Raw genomic sequence first — 16,945 nt, forward strand, 5'->3', positions numbered from 1 at the left:
CAGCGCCTGAGCGACAGCCCTCAGAGGATAGCGGGGGTCCTCTGTTCTCTAAATAATGCATGGGGGTCTGGGAAGCTCGAGTCCCTTAGCAGCCTGAGCCATGAGCGGCCCAGGGCCACTTGTCACAGGCCAGACAGATCTACTGATGTCCACTGACATCCTGCCCTCACTTCTCACGGCAAGTCTTGTTTCTTTATTCATTTTGCTGGAGTAACATGTTGGTGGGGTAGGTGTTAGAAGATGAGGCCAGCCTCCCAGGCACTTCTGCTCTCTGACCTGATGAGGCGTGTGGTTCCTTTGATGCCTGCAGCCCAACGGCAGGGCTTCCCGAATACCTGGACCTTCCACTCAGCAAGGAGCGGAGCGCCACCCCCAGTCCACTCACACCCAAGCCCCACCGGTACCAAGTAGTGATAAGCCAGGACAAAAGTCGTCAGGGAAACCACTGTAATGCTAGGAAATGATTTCTCCAACTGCCCTGGGAAGCTGTAGGGCACAGGTGGCAAACATGAGGTCCGAGGGCAAACCGGCACCTTGTTTCTACCCCGGCAGCACCGAGCTCCTTGCCCCTAGGTAAGGAGTTAGTTACATTTCTATGGTTCTAAAACCACATCCGGCCCTTTGAAGGCAACCACTTGGCTGATGTGGCCCCGGGTGAGCGTGAGTCTGACACTCCTGCTGAAGGACCTAAGGCCCCAGCGCAGCCACTCAGAGCCACAACCCCGCCCCCATTTCTGCTCAGCAAGGGGATGTGTGTGGTTCTTAGGCCACTGTTGGGGAAACCATAGTGCCACTGGCGAGGTGACATGTCCCCCTACTGAGCAGTACCGCTGCTGCCCTTGGGATGTGAAACACTCACTACACGTCGGGTCTTGTAGTTGTTTTCACACAGTCTCGTTCCACTCTACCCAGTGTCCTGTGATGTGCAGCTGTTTCACTGACGTGGGACCTGGGGCTCAGAGGGGCCAAGTGTCTTGGCCAGGTCACAGGGCTAGTAAGTTACAAAGTTGAGATCCAAACGCAAGCCGCCGCAAGAGCTACTTTATGCTTAAATAGGGACCCAGTCAAAAGCCAGGAGAGTTTGTTCTTTTTGTTGGTAAATATTTCCCGATTTATGAAGTTTCCTCGGGAAAGAAAGTAATAAATACGCAGTTATAAACTCTTAAAGCAACGTTCCTTCCAGCTTTTGGTCTGGAAAGGGATGGCTTTGTGGGGAGGGGAGGAGAATCATCCAAGGACAGTGATTGTTAGCATGGCTTGATTTCAACAAGTCGGACTGTGCCTGACTTAGATTTTTTTACTTCCTGATAGTACAAAAGTGAATGCACACATTCAGTGGAAACCGTATTTGAATTCTGAGTTTTGGTCTTTCCGGGGCTGGTCAAATGTGGTGAGCTGCTCTGCCGTGATGTGGCGGCAGCGAGCTGCGGCTCCGGGCCAGCTGTGGCTCCGGGCCGCCGGTGCGCTGCAGGGCACACCGTCACCAGCACTTTTCAGATGTTGTGTTTTGTTTTCTCATCCCACCCGTCTGTCTCCTGCTGCTGAGAAGAGAGGGTTCTTGAGATGAAACCCAAGATAATTGCCCAACAGTAGGCTAAGTATTCTGAGCACATGTGAGGTAGGCTACGTTAAACTGACATTCAGTTGGTTTGGTGTATTAAATGCATTTTCCACTTAAAATACTTTCAACTTAATGGGTTTATTCGGACATAGAGCCACCCGTCTGAGAGTTCCACTGAACCCTGCCACTCTTTCTGCAGTGCTTTCCCGCAGGGAAAGGAACTTGGCCCGCCTCTCTCGGGCACTCTGGTTCTTAGCTGGTGGGCTCTCTCCTGGGAAGAGGGTCCCAGCTGAGCACTGGTGGGCCCCAGGCCTGGAAGCACAGTGTAGGTAAGTCTCAGAGGGGATTTCTCCAGCCAGTCTGCCAAAGAGAAAACCGCTTCTGTGAGAGCTGCACAAGCCACGCGTGCAGGGAAGCGGCAGCCAGTGCAGCTCACGCTGCGCGGGGCGCCTGGCTGGGGCTCAGGACCCACCTCACAACCTTCACAGTGGCCGCTGTGTCGTGTGTCCCCGCTCTTCAGTTTGGGGGTGGGGACGCCAATACTCACACACTACGTAACACGTCCCCCCCTCAGTGTGCTGTCATGGAGCCCAACCCTGCTCGGAGCAGGCGGGACACGGAAGTAATTCGGACGTAAGGGTCAGGTTCACATTCCTGTGGACAAGTGACATACCACTCAGTCTGAGCCCTTGGGTTCACATTCCAGCCGATGGCAGGACAGGAACCTACACCCCTGCCTGGAATTTAAGCACCCTGACGTGACCTGTGTCCCAGGACTCGGAGCAGACCCGCGCTGCACACAGCGCTAATAGACTCTGACAAATCCCTGCAGATCGGAGCCGGTGAGGAGGCCTTTGATGAAGGAAGTGGCACACAGGGCGGCGCCACACCCTTGCCTTCTCTGTCTCCTCCCGCAGAGGAAGAGAACTGGCTAGCAGTGCCCCAGCCCAGCCAGGGCTCTGACGTCCTGAGGCAGCAGGTGAGGTTATTAAGGGGCGTGTCCAGGTGGGCGTGTCCAGGTGGGCGAATGAGGAGGCTGCCAGCCAGGGCTCTCGACTCCCAGGCAGTTTCCAGAAGTCTCCCTCAATCCCAGTTTCTTTGGCTTGCCTGTGTTCTTTCCCGTCTGACCTCTCGCCAGCCCATAAACCAAGCTGAAGCGGGGGATGGGGAAAGAAGAAAAAATGCAGCCGTGTGAAACGTGTCTGTTCTGCCCAGCTGGAGTCTGGCTGCACGTGCCAGCATCTCCACCTGAGTGCCTGCTTCTACTTCAGGGTACGCGTTGGGGATGGATGCACAGCTTCCAGCTCCCAGATTCTCATTTTTCTTGAGCAGTTGTCCGAGTGGGGATGGCGGCAGAACCCTGAGGGGCCAGGCAGGCAGTCCTGGCCCTGAGAGAGGTAGAGGGGGCCCAACAGCTTGAACTTCCTGCTAAAGTCCGCTTTCTAGGCTTTGGCATAAGTCTCTCCTTCTGAAGTCAGGGGTAAGAAAACGCTCCCATCACGGAAGTTTGGAACAGCGCTGAATGAAGCCTGTGCGTTCTGGCTGGCCCCAGCTGGCCGGCGCTCATCCAGCCATCCACCAGAGTCCAGTCCCAACAGTTGGTTAGATTGGATTCACTTTTATAGAACTTGTAAGTCGCTTAAGACAGTTGACCTTGAGCTTCTCCTCCCTTAGAAGCGCTGCCCACGGTGAAGAGAAACCAGAGAGCCCTGGCTTATTTGTGTAGAACAGGAGAATGTCAGTGCTGGAGACACAGGCCCGGGGAGGGGAGGGACTCACCCAAGGTCCTGAGGGACTTGGAGCAGAGCCAGGACCCTGGACCCTAACTTCGAGTTAAAAACCATTTGGTCCTTTGTGAAAATGAATATTAAAAATACTGCCAAATTACCACAGTCCATAATTGGGAGGCCTCATTCCCAGGGACTCTGCCCCAAAGTCTGTGTTCTGTTTTCTAACTACAGTGTAAATCGCTTAAAAAATTGAAGAGCCATAATGTTCCATTCAGAATGCAGTCCCCGTTAGGGTACAGACTCCACTTCGTGGCCTAAAATTAATCACGTTTATCAGCTGCATAAAGGATGTTGTAGTGGGAAGTTTTATAGAGCAGGTAAACGGAAGGGGTGGCGGCCTCGGGGAACACGTGGTGGTTCAGGGCCGTGTCCGTCTCGTCCACGTGCTCCACCTGCAGGGCGATGTTCAGGGCCTGAGACAGGGCCGTGATCTGGATGTGGTCACACTCCGTGGCCATCGGCTCCACTTCCTGCAAAGGCCAAAATGGAAAAAAACACAAAAAGCGGTTTAGGAAGGAGGCCTGGCAGAGGACCAGTGGGAATTCCAACCCTGGCTTTCGTGGGCCTGGGTCACAGCGTGTCAGCCACTTAGCGTCTCTTGATGGTGGCCATGCAGGAATAAGGCCTGGAGCTGGGTCTCATGAGAGGTGCCCAGTGTTTAAATGAGGGCTTAATACCGTACATGGTAAACAAAACACATCTTCAGGCAAATGTGACTCCTTAATTATGTCACGGTCTAGTCTGAAGCCCCTTTTCTCAGGTGGGAAGTCTGAGGCTGGGAGAGAGAAGTGACTTGCCCAAAGCCACACGGTTCAGGCAGTTCAAGTAGGGTGCTTCTCTGGCTTATCTGTGCCCGTTGAATTGCAAATACAGAGCCCTGCCCACAGCCCCTGGCCAGGTGCTCTGTTGTCTCCCAAGGAGAGGGGGTGGGGCAGAGCCCAGGGCTGGGGCCCAGTCCCCAAAGCCCGAGGCCCTGAGGACCTACGTGAGTGCAGAAGTCCTTGATGTCCATCTCCTCGTCGATGAAGTGTCGGAAGAAGTCCGAGCGGTTCCTAATGAAGGCCGAGGTGAGCAGGCGCAGGAACTGCACGATCCTGTCGGAGGCGCTCTGGTCGTTGAACACCTTCAGCAGGCCGGACACGGAGCCGTCCTTCTCCACCAGTTCCACCACACTGTAAAACTGGCCCCCGCAGGTCAGCCAGGGCGGGCCCGCGCCAGGCCGCACAGCCCCGCCCAGGGCCCCTCCACTGAGTTTTCACCTCTAAATCTCCAAGTCAAGGTACCAAAATCAATCTGAGATCCCCCAAAGCTAAGTCACGGGGTTAGAAACACCCTGTGATGAGTGATGTGGCCCAGTCGTGTCCAGCGAGCTGCAGTTGGTCTCTGCACTGTCCGGCTGAGATGCTTACTTAAAACGGAGAGATCCCCCTCGCCTTCATTAATGGGGTCAGGGTGGGCTGGAGAGAAAATGGTGGGAAGGAGTTTCCAGCCTGAGAGCTCCCCTAAGGAGGCACCCCTCCCAGGAGGAGGGCAGGGCCCCCATGTTTCTACAAGCAGGGGGCAATCTCGGTCCTTCCCCGGCCGGGAGGAGGGGCGGGGTGCAGCACAGAGCCGTGGCTGTGAGGGAGCACCGGCAGCGCCCACTCCTGTCCGCCCTGCCAGCGTGGAGGGCCCCGGTCTTCAGCCGTTGTGCCCAGGGTAACTCACAGCATTGAAGAAGTTTCGGAACTTGTGCTCCTCAAAGCCGGCGGCCAGGAGGTCGTTGGGGGTCTGCAGCACACGCTCTTTGAACCTGAGGGGTAGACTGGTGCTTACTGGGAAATGCCGGGGAGCGCCGCTGTGACTGTCAGCGGTCAGCCACTCTCACCAGCTGTCCCCGGCACAGTGAGAAGGTGGATGTCACTAACGGGGAGGACGTCCCTGCCTCTCACAGCACCTCCACATGGGCCACACCCGGACCTGTCCTGTCCGCACAGTGCACGATGCCAGGACATGGGTATTCTACCAGTTCCGCAGAGAAGGGAGTGAGGTGATCACCTGCTTGAGACAAAGGTCTCGTGGCTCTGTCCCTCCTTTCTGTCCCCGTGGCTCATCACCACCTCTGGCATAGGCCGTGCCTAGCCTGTCCTTGCTCCTGGTTCCTTCCGCACAGGGACCCCTGAGTGACCTGCCACAGCCCTCTCCCTCAGCACCGGTGCCCAGGAAGGGCCCCTGCCTAGCTCGCCAGCCTCATCTCGTCCAGCCACAGAGCCCCTCCCACCCCACGGCCAGGGAACGGGTTTGTCTGCTCTCACAAGAACTAGTTGTTAAATTCTCAAGAAATCAGCCAGCCAGGTTTGAAACAGCCATTATTTAAAAGTCAAGTTACGTAAGCTTGAAATTATACGAAGTGTGGTTTGGCCAGGGCAGGTGGGGGTGGTGCTGTGCTGGGCATTGAGGTCTGTTGGGTCACTCTCGGGCCATGGACTCCCCGCTGTGCTGTGTGGGTGGTGCAGGTGCTGTGAGGATCCTTCTGGTCGCTGTCCCCGCGAGGTGGCGGTCCGAACAGCTCTGCTCCCCCTCGCCCAGCTCCCCTGCCCCCACCCCTGAACCTCCACAGCATCCCACACCGTTCCTCACCAATGACTGCCACCCCCACTGTGCCAGGCACCAGGGACACCGCGATGTACAAGACACGGGGGGGGGGGGAACACCCAGGCCAGGACTCATGCCCCCACGATGTGAGGGAGGAGGAGTGTGGTACTGCGACTCTCAGCTGACACCAGCCTCCGTGTGACCTTGGGCAGGTCATTCGACCTTTCTGAAGCTCAGTTTACTACAAAGTGGGGGTAACGCCAGCCTCACTCATCCCGCTGCCAGGGTTGCACACCCGCCTTGGTGGCTCACAGACATTTCAGACTGGGAACCCCCAATTTGGAGCTCCCCGCCTCTCCGGCCTCTCTGCAGCAAGTGGCTTCTCTCTCCCGGTAAGTCTCAGGCCAAATGCCCGCGGCAGTCATGCTGACCCCCCTCCGCTCACACCACCCGCCACGCAGCCTGCACCAGGCCCGCACCACGAGGGAACCCTGCTGGCACCAACTCCACAGGTATTTGGAGTCTGACCGCTTCTCTCCTCGGGGATCTCTCCCTGAGCACCACCCCTGCTGCTTCCAGGCTGCGCCCGCCCAGTATGAGCATTTAAGGTCCTTATGGAGGCCCACAAGGCCCCACGTGACCTGCCCCCCTCACGGCTCCAACACTCCCTGCCCCTGGACAACCTGGCTGCCTTCCCTAACGATTTTTTCCCCACACGCGTCACCATTCACCCCTTCAAACACTGTCCTGATGAACTGTCTGTCTCGTCAGGATGTGAGCCCTAGGCAGGGAAGGTGCTCTGTGTGCCGTTCACCGCTGCATCCCCAGGGCTCCAGCAGGGAGCCCTGTGCGGCACCCCACTGGGTGAGACGGCAGGGAGGGCAGGGGTGAAGGGGACAGAGACACAGGGGTGAGCCTTGCTGGCACTGCCATGCTGAATAAAGTCAATCTCCAGAACTATGCAACATGATCCACATTTCACTGACGGGAAACAGGCTCAGGAAGGTCAGGTCACTTGCACGAGGTCACACAGCAAGTAAGCAAGAGAGTGAGGTCTGAGCTCAGAGCCCAGGGCCTCTGCATGTCACAGTTCTGGGGCACACAGCTGGTGGGGCGACCCGTTCACTCTGCCACCTCTCACCTGCACGGCTGCAAGAAGGTGGGGGTGGGGAGTGACTTGAGATAGCTCACTCTCCATCAAAAGGGGCTCAGCCAGTCTGTCATTCAGGAAATGATATGAATGACTCATTCGAAATAAAGAATAGGTGGCTTAATTTCTGTCTGCCTTCGGGTCATCTATATTGGGAACAGAAGATGATGGCCTTAACCTAGCAGTTCTCAACCAGGCTTGACAGCCCCCCCCCCCCCACACCCCACCCACCCCCCCAAGGAGATACCTGGCAATGTCTGGAGACACTTTTGATTATCATGGCTTGGGGAAGGGGAGTGCTCCCAGCAGCCAGTTGGTGGAAGCAAGGGATGCTACTAACCGTCCTACAAGCACAGGCCAGAGGACAGCCGCAGGACAACAGTGGATCTGCCCAAGATGTCAGCAGTGCCACCACTGAGAAACCTGCATTAGCAAAGGAGTTCTGACGCCAGGCTCCTCCGACCAGCCCTGAGTGCTCAGTGACTGTTAGGTCATTAGTGCCTTCCCCAGCTGCCTGGCTGCCCCCTCCTCCAACACAGCAGGCAGCTGGGCACTGCCGAACATCAGCAGCGCTGCCAGGCAGCCCTCCAGCTCGCTCCCGGGGTTAAGCAGTCTGTGCCAAGGAAAAACCCTTAAGGAAATTCAGCACCGACAGAACAGAGAACGTGGACCCTGAGTCAGGGAGCCCACCCTCTGCCCACTCACTTGAGGATCTCTCTGCTCTTCCCCAGCAGAGATTCCAGGTAGGAATAGCCCAGGGCCCGGTAGAAGCAGTTCCCGTCCCCCTTGGTCTTGCGGATTGCGGTGAACATTTTGCTGAGTTCCTGTGGGGAGATCAGGAAACGTGGGCAATGTCTGCAGCGACACCCCTCCCGCGGTGTCCTGTCGGGGCCAGGCCCTCACCCCCAGGTAACACCAGCTCCCCCACAGCCTGCCTGGCCCTTCACTGCCTCCCAACTCTCATTCATCCCGCAAATAGAAACTCTGAGCCAGTTGCTGTGTCCAGCCCCAGGGGGTGACTGGGGTCCCCCTCAGCCCTGCCCTCAGGCTCTCTATGGTCTGGGGGGTACAGTCTCGAAAGGAGGACAGCAGGAGTACGGGGTAGGCCCTAGGGGTGGCCAGGAGCGATGGCTTCCACCCCAGGCTTCAGAAGAGGAGCAGGAGGGCTGGGCATGGTGGGAGTGGACGGCGTAAGCGGAGGCGGGTTCCATGTGGCTGCGTGGTGGGCGGGGGCTGCAGAGTCAGCTAGAAGGGCCTTCTCAAACTTAGGAAGCAGTCTGACCTGTCCTTCAAATACACCTCAAAAGGTGAGGTCCCCCCACGACACCCCTTTTTTTGCACCCCCCACTGTCAGTCTCCCTCTGAAATGGCCTGGGTCCCCTTCACTGCCTCCCTCACAAGGCTCCAGTTCTGGCAGCAGAGATGGTTTCCAATAGCTTGTGGAGTCCCCTTCTCACCACGGATGAGAGGGCTCAGAGTTGACGAGCCCGCTGAGACAGGCCAGCAGGGAAGGACGAGAACGCCCCAGGGGCCACGAGAGTCAGTGTGCTGCCCCGTCCTTGCTCCTGCCCCAGAGACAGTCCTGCCAGGGCACAGAGGGAAGCAGACGCCTGCTGCCCGGGGGCCCTGTTCTGTGAGCTGTGCCTGCTCTGCTCTGGCAGCCCCGCTGGAGCGGGCTCTCCCTCCAGGGTGGTGACTGGTGCAGCGAGTGGTGCGGGGGAAGTGACCAGGCTGCCCGGACCAAACCCCAGCTTGCTCACGCACTAGCTGTGGGACGGTGGGCCTGCTATTTAACTTCCGAGCCTCGGCTCCCTGGGCTGTAAACGTGGGTAATGAAAGTACTGACCTTCAATGCTGCAGCGAGGTTTCAGTGAGTAAATAAAGCACTTAGGACAGTGCCTAGCTTAAAATTCTTTTTTTTTTTCCTTTTTTTGCAACTAAAGGATTTCTCACCAAGGCAAATGCCCAACACCAAAATATTCTGGGAGCCCTTTAATTTGCCCAGGACCTGGTTCAAATGCTAAGCCTGTTAGCCTTCGAACTGGCACCGTCCCTTCTGCTCCCGACTCCAGCCTGTCTAATCTAGGAGCCTCTCCTGACCCTCGGCCTCACCTGGATTTTCCTCTGGTAAATCCTGTTTTCAGGGTGATCCCGGAGAATTGATAGAATGTCACATTTTTCTGATATTAGGTTGAAAGATGTTTCACTCTAAAAGACAAGCAAAGCTGTGACAATTTCAAAAGCAACTGATGGGCCTTCACCACGTACGAAGCCTCTGAAGTGCCGGTTGCCCAACACAGTGACCGTGAGCTCCCCACGGAAGGCACGCGTGGCGTGAGAAGGACGCTGCACACCACGTTCCCTGGGCAGGGAGCCAGGTCGGCCCCATCATGGGGAGGGACCGCCCTGTCACTGCCGAACCGATTCATTTTATAGAATACAATGCCTCCAACCTAGTGGGCCTTCATGCTGGAGTGTGACATGTCCCTTTGTCTCCTCTATCCTTCCCGTCTTATTCGTACATTCTTTCTTAAATCCAACAATTAAACATCCAGCCTGCACCAGCCCCATGCTAGAAATGCGGAAGCAGTAACACCGGGCCAGGTGCACCACCTACTGGTGAAAGTTCGCATTGCAGCCCAGCTCCGAGTCTAGGTCAAGTCCACCCCAGAGGGATTAGCCTCCTGGCCCAGAGTTCGGGCCTCTGGGGAGCCGGGAAGTCATCTGGCTGGGAGCAGGTGCTGGCAGAGCCTCACAAGTGCAGGAGATGGATCTGTCTGAATAGCCAACCCCCCGCAGCCCATGCCTCTGGCTCAGATTTTTCCCCACCCAGAATTGGGGCTTAAACAGGTAGGAGATGCACCCGGGGCTCCAACCCACCCCAGGAACAGCTCTGATCACAGCACAAAAATAACGAAATTGAATTGGTGTTAAAGCCATTGGTAGTTAACAGTTTAAAATAGGGGGCCCTGGTACCTGCACACGACCCAAGGAGACAATCTCACAGATTTTTGCAAATGGAAATCGGTTTTGACGACTGCCTTCGACCACAAGAGCCTTCCAGGGCAGCCTCTCAGGCTCCTGACTGGATATGACTTCAGCCAAGGCCACCTCGCTCACAGTGGAGCCTTTTTTTTATCCTCACCCAAGGGCATTTTCCCCCATTGGTTTTACAGAGAGAAGAAAGGTGAGAGGAAGGGAGGAAGGGAAACATCGGTATCAGAGAGAAGCACCCATTGACTGCCTCCCCTACTCACCCAGACAAGGATCAGGCAGGACCAGGGATCAACCTGCAACCTAGGCTTGTGCTCTGACTGGGAACTGAACCCGCAACCTTTTGGTTACAGGACGATGCTCCAACCAGCTGAGGCACACCGGCCAGGGCTCACAGTGAACCCTTTGATGTTACAAAGCCCTTTCCATCAGGACAAATGTGTCTGGATTTCGGATGACTAGATTTCCGCACAGCTTACCACCAGAAGCACTGAGTGACTTCCAGGGTTACCCCCGTCTCCACGCCAGTCAGACTCCAAACTGCTACCTGACAACGAGTTCCTGTGGCCCCGATTCCTGCACCCAGCATCCAGGACAGAGGAGAGGGACTACAACTAAGAAATGGCATTTCTGGGGGCCTAGATGCCCCTACCCACCCAAGTGTCCAAAGCCACAGGGGCCTCCCTTGGCACAGGACGGCTTGTCAAACCTCTGAGACCTCCTATTCACCTGGCTGATTCCCCAGGGCCCAACGCAGGGCCTGGATCAGAGCAGGGGATGAGACGTTTGTTGAATGAAATAATAAAAGCCACCTCCCTTCTGCACCCACTCACCTTCCAGGAAGAGCCTCCACCTGGTCCTTGCACATACCCCATTGTTACTACCCAATGGCTCCTCAACAGCCCGACCCCAGGCTCACGTGTCTGCCTATAAACCACCAATACGCCCTTGGTGACTGTGAGCATCCTCCAGCCCAGGCTCTGAGGTGTCAGCAGGCCTCTCACGGGCCCCCAGGGCCCCAGCAGGCAATGCCAGTGCTGGGCCAGCCCAACCTCTCTCTGAGGCTACTCTGCAGGGCTACCCTAGGCTGTGAGTCACCTCGTTAAACAGGCCCAGCCATCCTGAAGCCACTCTCGTGGCATGGCCTGACCTCCAGCTACCGACTCTTTCATGGTAGAAGCCAGAGCCTCCAGCCTCACCCACCAGCAGGGCAGGGCCCAGAACCTTGCTACTGTCCCCTTCCAGAAGGTCCCTGTCACTTCCAGAGGCTCCGGCCCTGGCCTTGCCTGCCTGGGGCTGGGGTGTCCAGGGTGGGCTGTTTCAAGGACTGAAAAAAATGCCCTTTCAAATGTCTACTTGAGGGTATGATGTATAATATACAAATATGTGGCACGATCAAAACATTTCTACTGAGGTGAGTAATCAAAAATATTTGGAGGCCAAAGATTTAGGAAAGCCCCAGGGCCCCGAATGAGTTTCCTCTTGCTGCTGTAACAAATTAGTACAGCCCAGGAACTGGAACCAACATGGATTTACTACTACCTTGTGATTCTGGAGGCTCCAGGGGAGAACTCTTTCCAGAGGCTGCCTGCACTCCTTGGCTTACGACCCCTCCTTCCTTCCATCGTCACAGCTCCTTCTCAGCCCGACCCTCCTGCCGTCCCCCTCTTAAGGACCCCAGTGACTGCATCACTGGCCCACCTGGGCGATTCAGGGTCTCTCCTCACCTCAAGACTCTTAACTTCATCGCACCTGCAAAGTCTCTATTGCCTGTGAGGTACCCTAGTCACAGGTCCTGTGGATTAGGATGGGCACCTCTTAGGGGGGCTATTACTCAGCCCACCATCCAAATGCCCCTTCTCTGCTGTCCAGTTCAGAAAATAGGGAAGACGCTGCACCTGGGTCCCCATGTGCCTTGGGTCACAGTCACTGGCTGGCCTCACAGAGACCCTGAATCAGACACTGGCCTCCTTTCATTTGATGCCTGAACCTGCACAGAATCTCACTGATGGATCCTCAGAACTTGTCTCTGGCTCTGACCTCTCCCTGGAGATCTGGCCTCAAACAGCCACCAGCCACTGGCGAGTCTGACCAGCACCCTGGAATTACTGCGCCCCTAACTGCTCTCTCACTCCACCCCTGCCTCCCCTCCCAGGTGCCCCCAGCTCCCCCAAGGGTCCCTCCAGCCAGCAGGGCTTATACCAGAGGCCCAGGAGTCTTCTCTCCCCTCCTTTTCTCCCCTGTCAGCTCTGCTCCTGGATCCAGCCTAAGCTGCCACCAACTCCACCCCCCACAGAGGCTGCCACAGGGTCCCCAACTGACTTCTGGTCTCTACTCCTATCAGCACTGTTAAGCAGCCAGGGCAGGTGTTTAACGTGTAAGCCCGCCAACAGCATGCCCCGCCTCCACACCCCCAGTGGCTTCCCTTGACCTGGGGAGGGCAGCCCCCCAGGTCCTGCGCCATCTGGCCTTGCTCACCTCACTGTGCCTGGGCTCCAGCCACATGACCCTCTGTGTGTTCCTTTGACAGGACACACACATTCCCACCTCGCGGCATCTGCACCTTCTCTTGCTGCTGCCTCTTCACATGACTCAGGTGACATCACCTCCTTGGAGAGGCCTTCCCTGACCACCCCACCTCTACTGCCTTGACTTGTCTCACTGCTTCTGAGCATTCCCTGGCATGCAGCTTCCCTCCCTGACTTGCGTACTGTCTCCCTCCACTAGAATGTCAACTCTATAAGGAGATCCAGTCATGTCTGCCTGTCATGACTCGATCCCCAATGCCTGGCACCCAGTAATGCTCCAAAGCAGCATGCTGAGCGGACGACTGAGCGAATGGACGAGCTGGACTCAGTCTGCAGCCTGGCCACCGCCATCCCTGGGTTCACTCCTTTGCCAGAGAGATCATCAGGCAACCATCTCTTGTCAAAAATCGGTATGCTTCTCCACATTAGCAGAAGAAGCATTAGTCTTCACAGTGCGGCCTGTGAAGCTGCTCAGCACCGGCTGACCCCACCTACTTTTTAGACTCCACTCTCCTGTCCCCCCCAGCTCCCCACACTCACACAGGCCACCACCTTTACCTAGAACATCCCGTTCTTAACAAGATTTCCAGGCCTCTGGGCATGCTATCCCACCCTGCCTGAATGCACCCTTCCGGGGGTCCTTCCTGAAGGACTCACCCTTCCACACCAGTTCTAAAGCTCTGCTCAGTGAAACCCTGCCAACCCTCCCACTCCCCCAGAGGGTGCCGGCTTCCCACTGTGCTCCCCAAGCCCTTGGTCAGACTCCTCAGGCCATGGCCAGAGGCTCAGGAATTGCTGGTATACAGCTCTGTCTTCACCAACAGGCATTGGCTCCTAGGAGAGGGCAGGCCCTGGTCCTTTCATCAGTACCCAGCACAGGGCCTGGCGGCCTAGATTGCCTGCTGGGGTCTTGTTTGACAAATGAAAGAACACAGCCACTGCAGGGCCCTGTGATGTGCTGTTCACTACAGACACTCCTTCCTTCCCCCAACACTGAATGCACTGGGAGTGAGCCTGAGACCCTTCACTTCCTATAGCCCCCACCAGCGGCAGCTCCAGGCCTGGTCCTCACCCCAGCCCCCATCTTCCCCAGGGGTTCTGTGACTTCTCCCTGGGACCCTTCCTCAAGCTTAGCCCATGACTTCGAAATGGGGAAAGGAAGGAAGATGCTGTGTTTTCCAAAAGTATTCTCCTCTGTGCAACACACACACAACCCCATCCACACCATGCAGCCCAGGGTCACCATGGTGCCTGGCAAACAGCAGGTACTCAGTAAGTGCTGAGTGAATGCAAGAGAACAGACCCTGTACAACCTGGGTCCCCCATGATTTGAGAGGCTCAGGCCTTGGAGATGTCTTGCTCAGTGGGTTGATCACTTCATCCCTCTCCAAGGCATCCAAGCCTCCCAATGACCAGGTAAGGGTTTGGAGTTCATTACCTGCCTGCATTCTAGGTTCTGGTCTCATGAGTCAGGGCACACAGGACCAGGGAGTGATCAGAGGTCTGCACAAAGATCAGAAGTTGGGGTTCCAGCCCCCACAGTCCTTGCTGTTTAATGGTGGCAGAAGGCATGCCAGAGTCCAGCTCCAGGGTGGCTAAACCCATTATTACCCCATCTCAGGCCACCCCCTCGTGGATGATGCAGGAACACCTGGGCCCTTCAGGAGCAGCAAAGAAAGGTAAACCCTTGGGCACTGGAAGCAGGAAGCTGGTGCTTCCAGATGCCCCTGAGGCCTCAGCCATACCCCAGCGAAAAGCTGGTTTGTCCAGGACAGCTCTGGCGTAGATGACCTGCCTGCCCGTGCCACACCCAGAACATGTCGGGCCATGACCTGGCTTTGACCCATGACCCTGCCCAGCAGCACCAGGGAAGTGGTGACTCATTTCCATGCCCAGATGTGGGAGGGAAGAGGCCAAGCACAAAGAACCAAGCACCCTGCACACCTATTTCCAGGACTCTGTCGTCAGAGGAAAAGCGGCGTCACCTCAGGTGGCCCTCGCAGCAGCCCATGGCACAGATGAGCAGAGTAGTATTAGGGAGGGGAATGGACCAACCACCACCTCTCAGCTTCTCAAGGGGTTGAGATGAGATTTGAACTCAGGCTGTGACCCCAAGCCGCCATAAGGGCCACCAGCCCTTACACTCTACAAGTTTCCTGGAAGAGGGGGGTCAGGGTGAAGGGTTTTAGGCCGTCATCATACCCAGTCCCCTGCAGATTGCCCGACCCCTCCCCCAAGTGGGGAAGGCCCACTGAAGTCACTAGACTATGAGTCCAGAGCCTTGGGTTCAAGCCCCAGGTCCACCATAGTCAGTCCAAGTCCTGTCCCCGTCTGCGCCTCAGTTTCCCCACCTGCTCAGGCCCTAAGTTTGGGGTTCAGCTCAGAGGGGCCCTGGAGCCCTTTCTGCTCAGACAGGACTCTGAACCAGGGGCTCCTCTAGTCTTTGCTTTGTTCTAACTCTTAATTCACCTGCCTCACAACTTGAGGCGGCCTCTGCCCGTGAGTCCTAACTCCGAACACCTGAGGACGACAGGACGGAGAGAATGTTTAGTGATCCGGACACGAGTGCACCCCATAGGGTCCACTCGTGATGCTTGGGATGGGGGTCTCTGATGGCTGAGATGCCAACTGGGGGTTCCTTAACAAAGAGGGGGCAATTTTTAGCCCTAGAGCCTCCCCCTATCCTGGTCCTGCTTGAGGGCACCTACGACGGCACCCTTTCGACACCTGAGAAGAATGCGCAGGGAGTGGGGGCAGGGGGTACGGGGGCCGAGCTGGGTCCCTTTGCTGAGAATCCGTGGGGGACGGCAGGGTGCTTACCGGGCCCTGTGGGGCCTTCCGAGGAGGAACGGGGCGGGCTCCGGCATCCCTCACAACTCAGCACTCCCGGGGGTCTGAATGGCACGGGTCCGGCGGTGGGAGCTGAGCCTCGCGCCCGAACCCAGTCCCGCGAGTGCACGTGCGCCACGGCGGCGACCCCGCCTACCTCGCCCACCCCCTCCCCTTTCTGCTCTCCCCATCTCCCCCCACGACCACTGACCATAGTGACCGGAGCTGTTGGGCTAGGTCCCGCCCCAGCGAGGAGCGACCGGGTGCGGGAGGGCGCCGCAGGAGCCACTGGCTGGCTTCGCCGTTGGGTCTGGCGGCAGGGGCTTCGAGGACGTGGGGGCCAGGGTAGGCAAATGCACCCGACCGCTCTGAAAACCAGAGCTGAGACCTCCACTGTGTCCCAGTAAGACACACGCCCCGCGATTGACGTCTAAAGCCAGCAATCAGAGGCCGGAGCACCAAACGTCACAGAAAGTGGGTGGGACTTCATGAGCCTTCAGCCTATGCTTCAGGGTCCATATGACAGGGTCCGGCCCCCTTTTAAAGACACAGAAAGCTTTTAACTAACGAAGGAGTTAGCACAATATAGAAAGAGAGGTCTTCATTTGTAAAGGCCAAAAGGCTTTTGTCCAAAACTGCAAATGGGGGTCTTCTGAAAGCGTAGCTGGCCCTCACTGATTCATAACAAAGGTCATAAAGTATAGTTTGCTCAGGATCAGAGGATGGACAATCAGGGAACACGTGTCCAAAACAGTGACTGCCTGCCCTGTGTAGTTTCTAAATAATATTTTATCCCCTTCCAACTCATGAACCAGTAGGTTGCCCGGCACTCAATTAATGTTTGTGGAGTTCATGGATTTCGGGCCTCTGGAATTGCGCGGCTGTATCTGAGCCACAGACTGTGAACCAGGTTTGTGACTCATGCGGCCAGGTCGTTATTACTAAATATCAAACAGAGGAATATGTGTCATTTAAACATTTACTCACCAGCCCTTGAGGTGCATTATTAGGTGGGGGAGACGGGGGTGGGGGGAGGAGGTTTGTGGGAAGAGGGACTACAGTGAATTACAAGGGCCCTTTTACAAGTATTTATACTTCCAGGAGCAGGTATTGAGCAATTCCCCACCCCAGTCTCACTGCCTGGCCCCAGGCACCGGGCTAGTCTCCAGGGTAAACCAACACCATCTTCCAAGTGCATCTATTTGCTAGGTGGGGCCAATGGAGGCTCAAGGAGCAATGAGACTGATAGCTAATTTTTACTGAGCACCCACTGTGCCCTAAACTCTCAACCTACATTATCTTTCTTAATTTTCTCACCTCTGCTCTATGGGGGCCAGTTCACACAAGCACACAGTGGGAGTTGATGCAGGCAGCTGACTCCAGAGCTGGTTTTGAAATCACTGAGCATGTGATTGCAGGAGAGGCAGGGGTGGGCACTGAACTCCCCTCGCCCCTATTTGCTTTGGGAGAGGGTCTGACTTTGTGTTTTATAGCCTAGGAAGCCAGAGAGGGGACCTAA

General features: G+C 56.5%; 1 protein-coding gene across 1 annotated transcript; it reads right to left on the reverse strand.

The window, feature by feature from the left end:
• Nucleotides 1-683: 683 nt before the first annotated feature.
• Nucleotides 684-15,722, reverse strand: OTUB2 (OTU deubiquitinase, ubiquitin aldehyde binding 2). The gene is made up of 6 exons (XM_037130380.2): nt 15,638-15,722; nt 9,188-9,283; nt 7,781-7,899; nt 5,059-5,143; nt 4,337-4,531; nt 684-3,821 (listed from the first exon to the last, which is right to left on the reverse strand). Exons 1-6 carry the CDS (start codon nt 15,638-15,640, stop codon nt 3,612-3,614), a joined length of 708 nt encoding a protein of 235 aa, XP_036986275.2. The 5' UTR covers nt 15,641-15,722; the 3' UTR covers nt 684-3,611.
• Between the last annotated feature and the right edge of the window lie 1,223 nt (nt 15,723-16,945).

This window comes from Artibeus jamaicensis, unplaced genomic scaffold (assembly GCF_021234435.1).
Source record: "Artibeus jamaicensis isolate MK-2021 breed Jamaican fruit bat unplaced genomic scaffold, CSHL_Jam_final contig_444, whole genome shotgun sequence".
NCBI lineage: Eukaryota > Metazoa > Chordata > Mammalia > Chiroptera > Phyllostomidae > Artibeus > Artibeus jamaicensis.

What these genes read in the sequence shown, in the direction of transcription:
- OTUB2 (XM_037130380.2), bottom strand. An exon ending in TCCGAAACTTCTTCAATGCT is followed by an intron (nt 4,532 to 5,058) that starts GTGAGTTACCCT and finishes TGCGGGGGCCAG; the next exon opens with TTTTACAGTGTGGTGGAACT. An exon ending in TCAAGGACTTCTGCACTCAC is followed by an intron (nt 3,822 to 4,336) that starts GTAGGTCCTCAG and finishes TGGCCTTTGCAG; the next exon opens with GAAGTGGAGCCGATGGCCAC.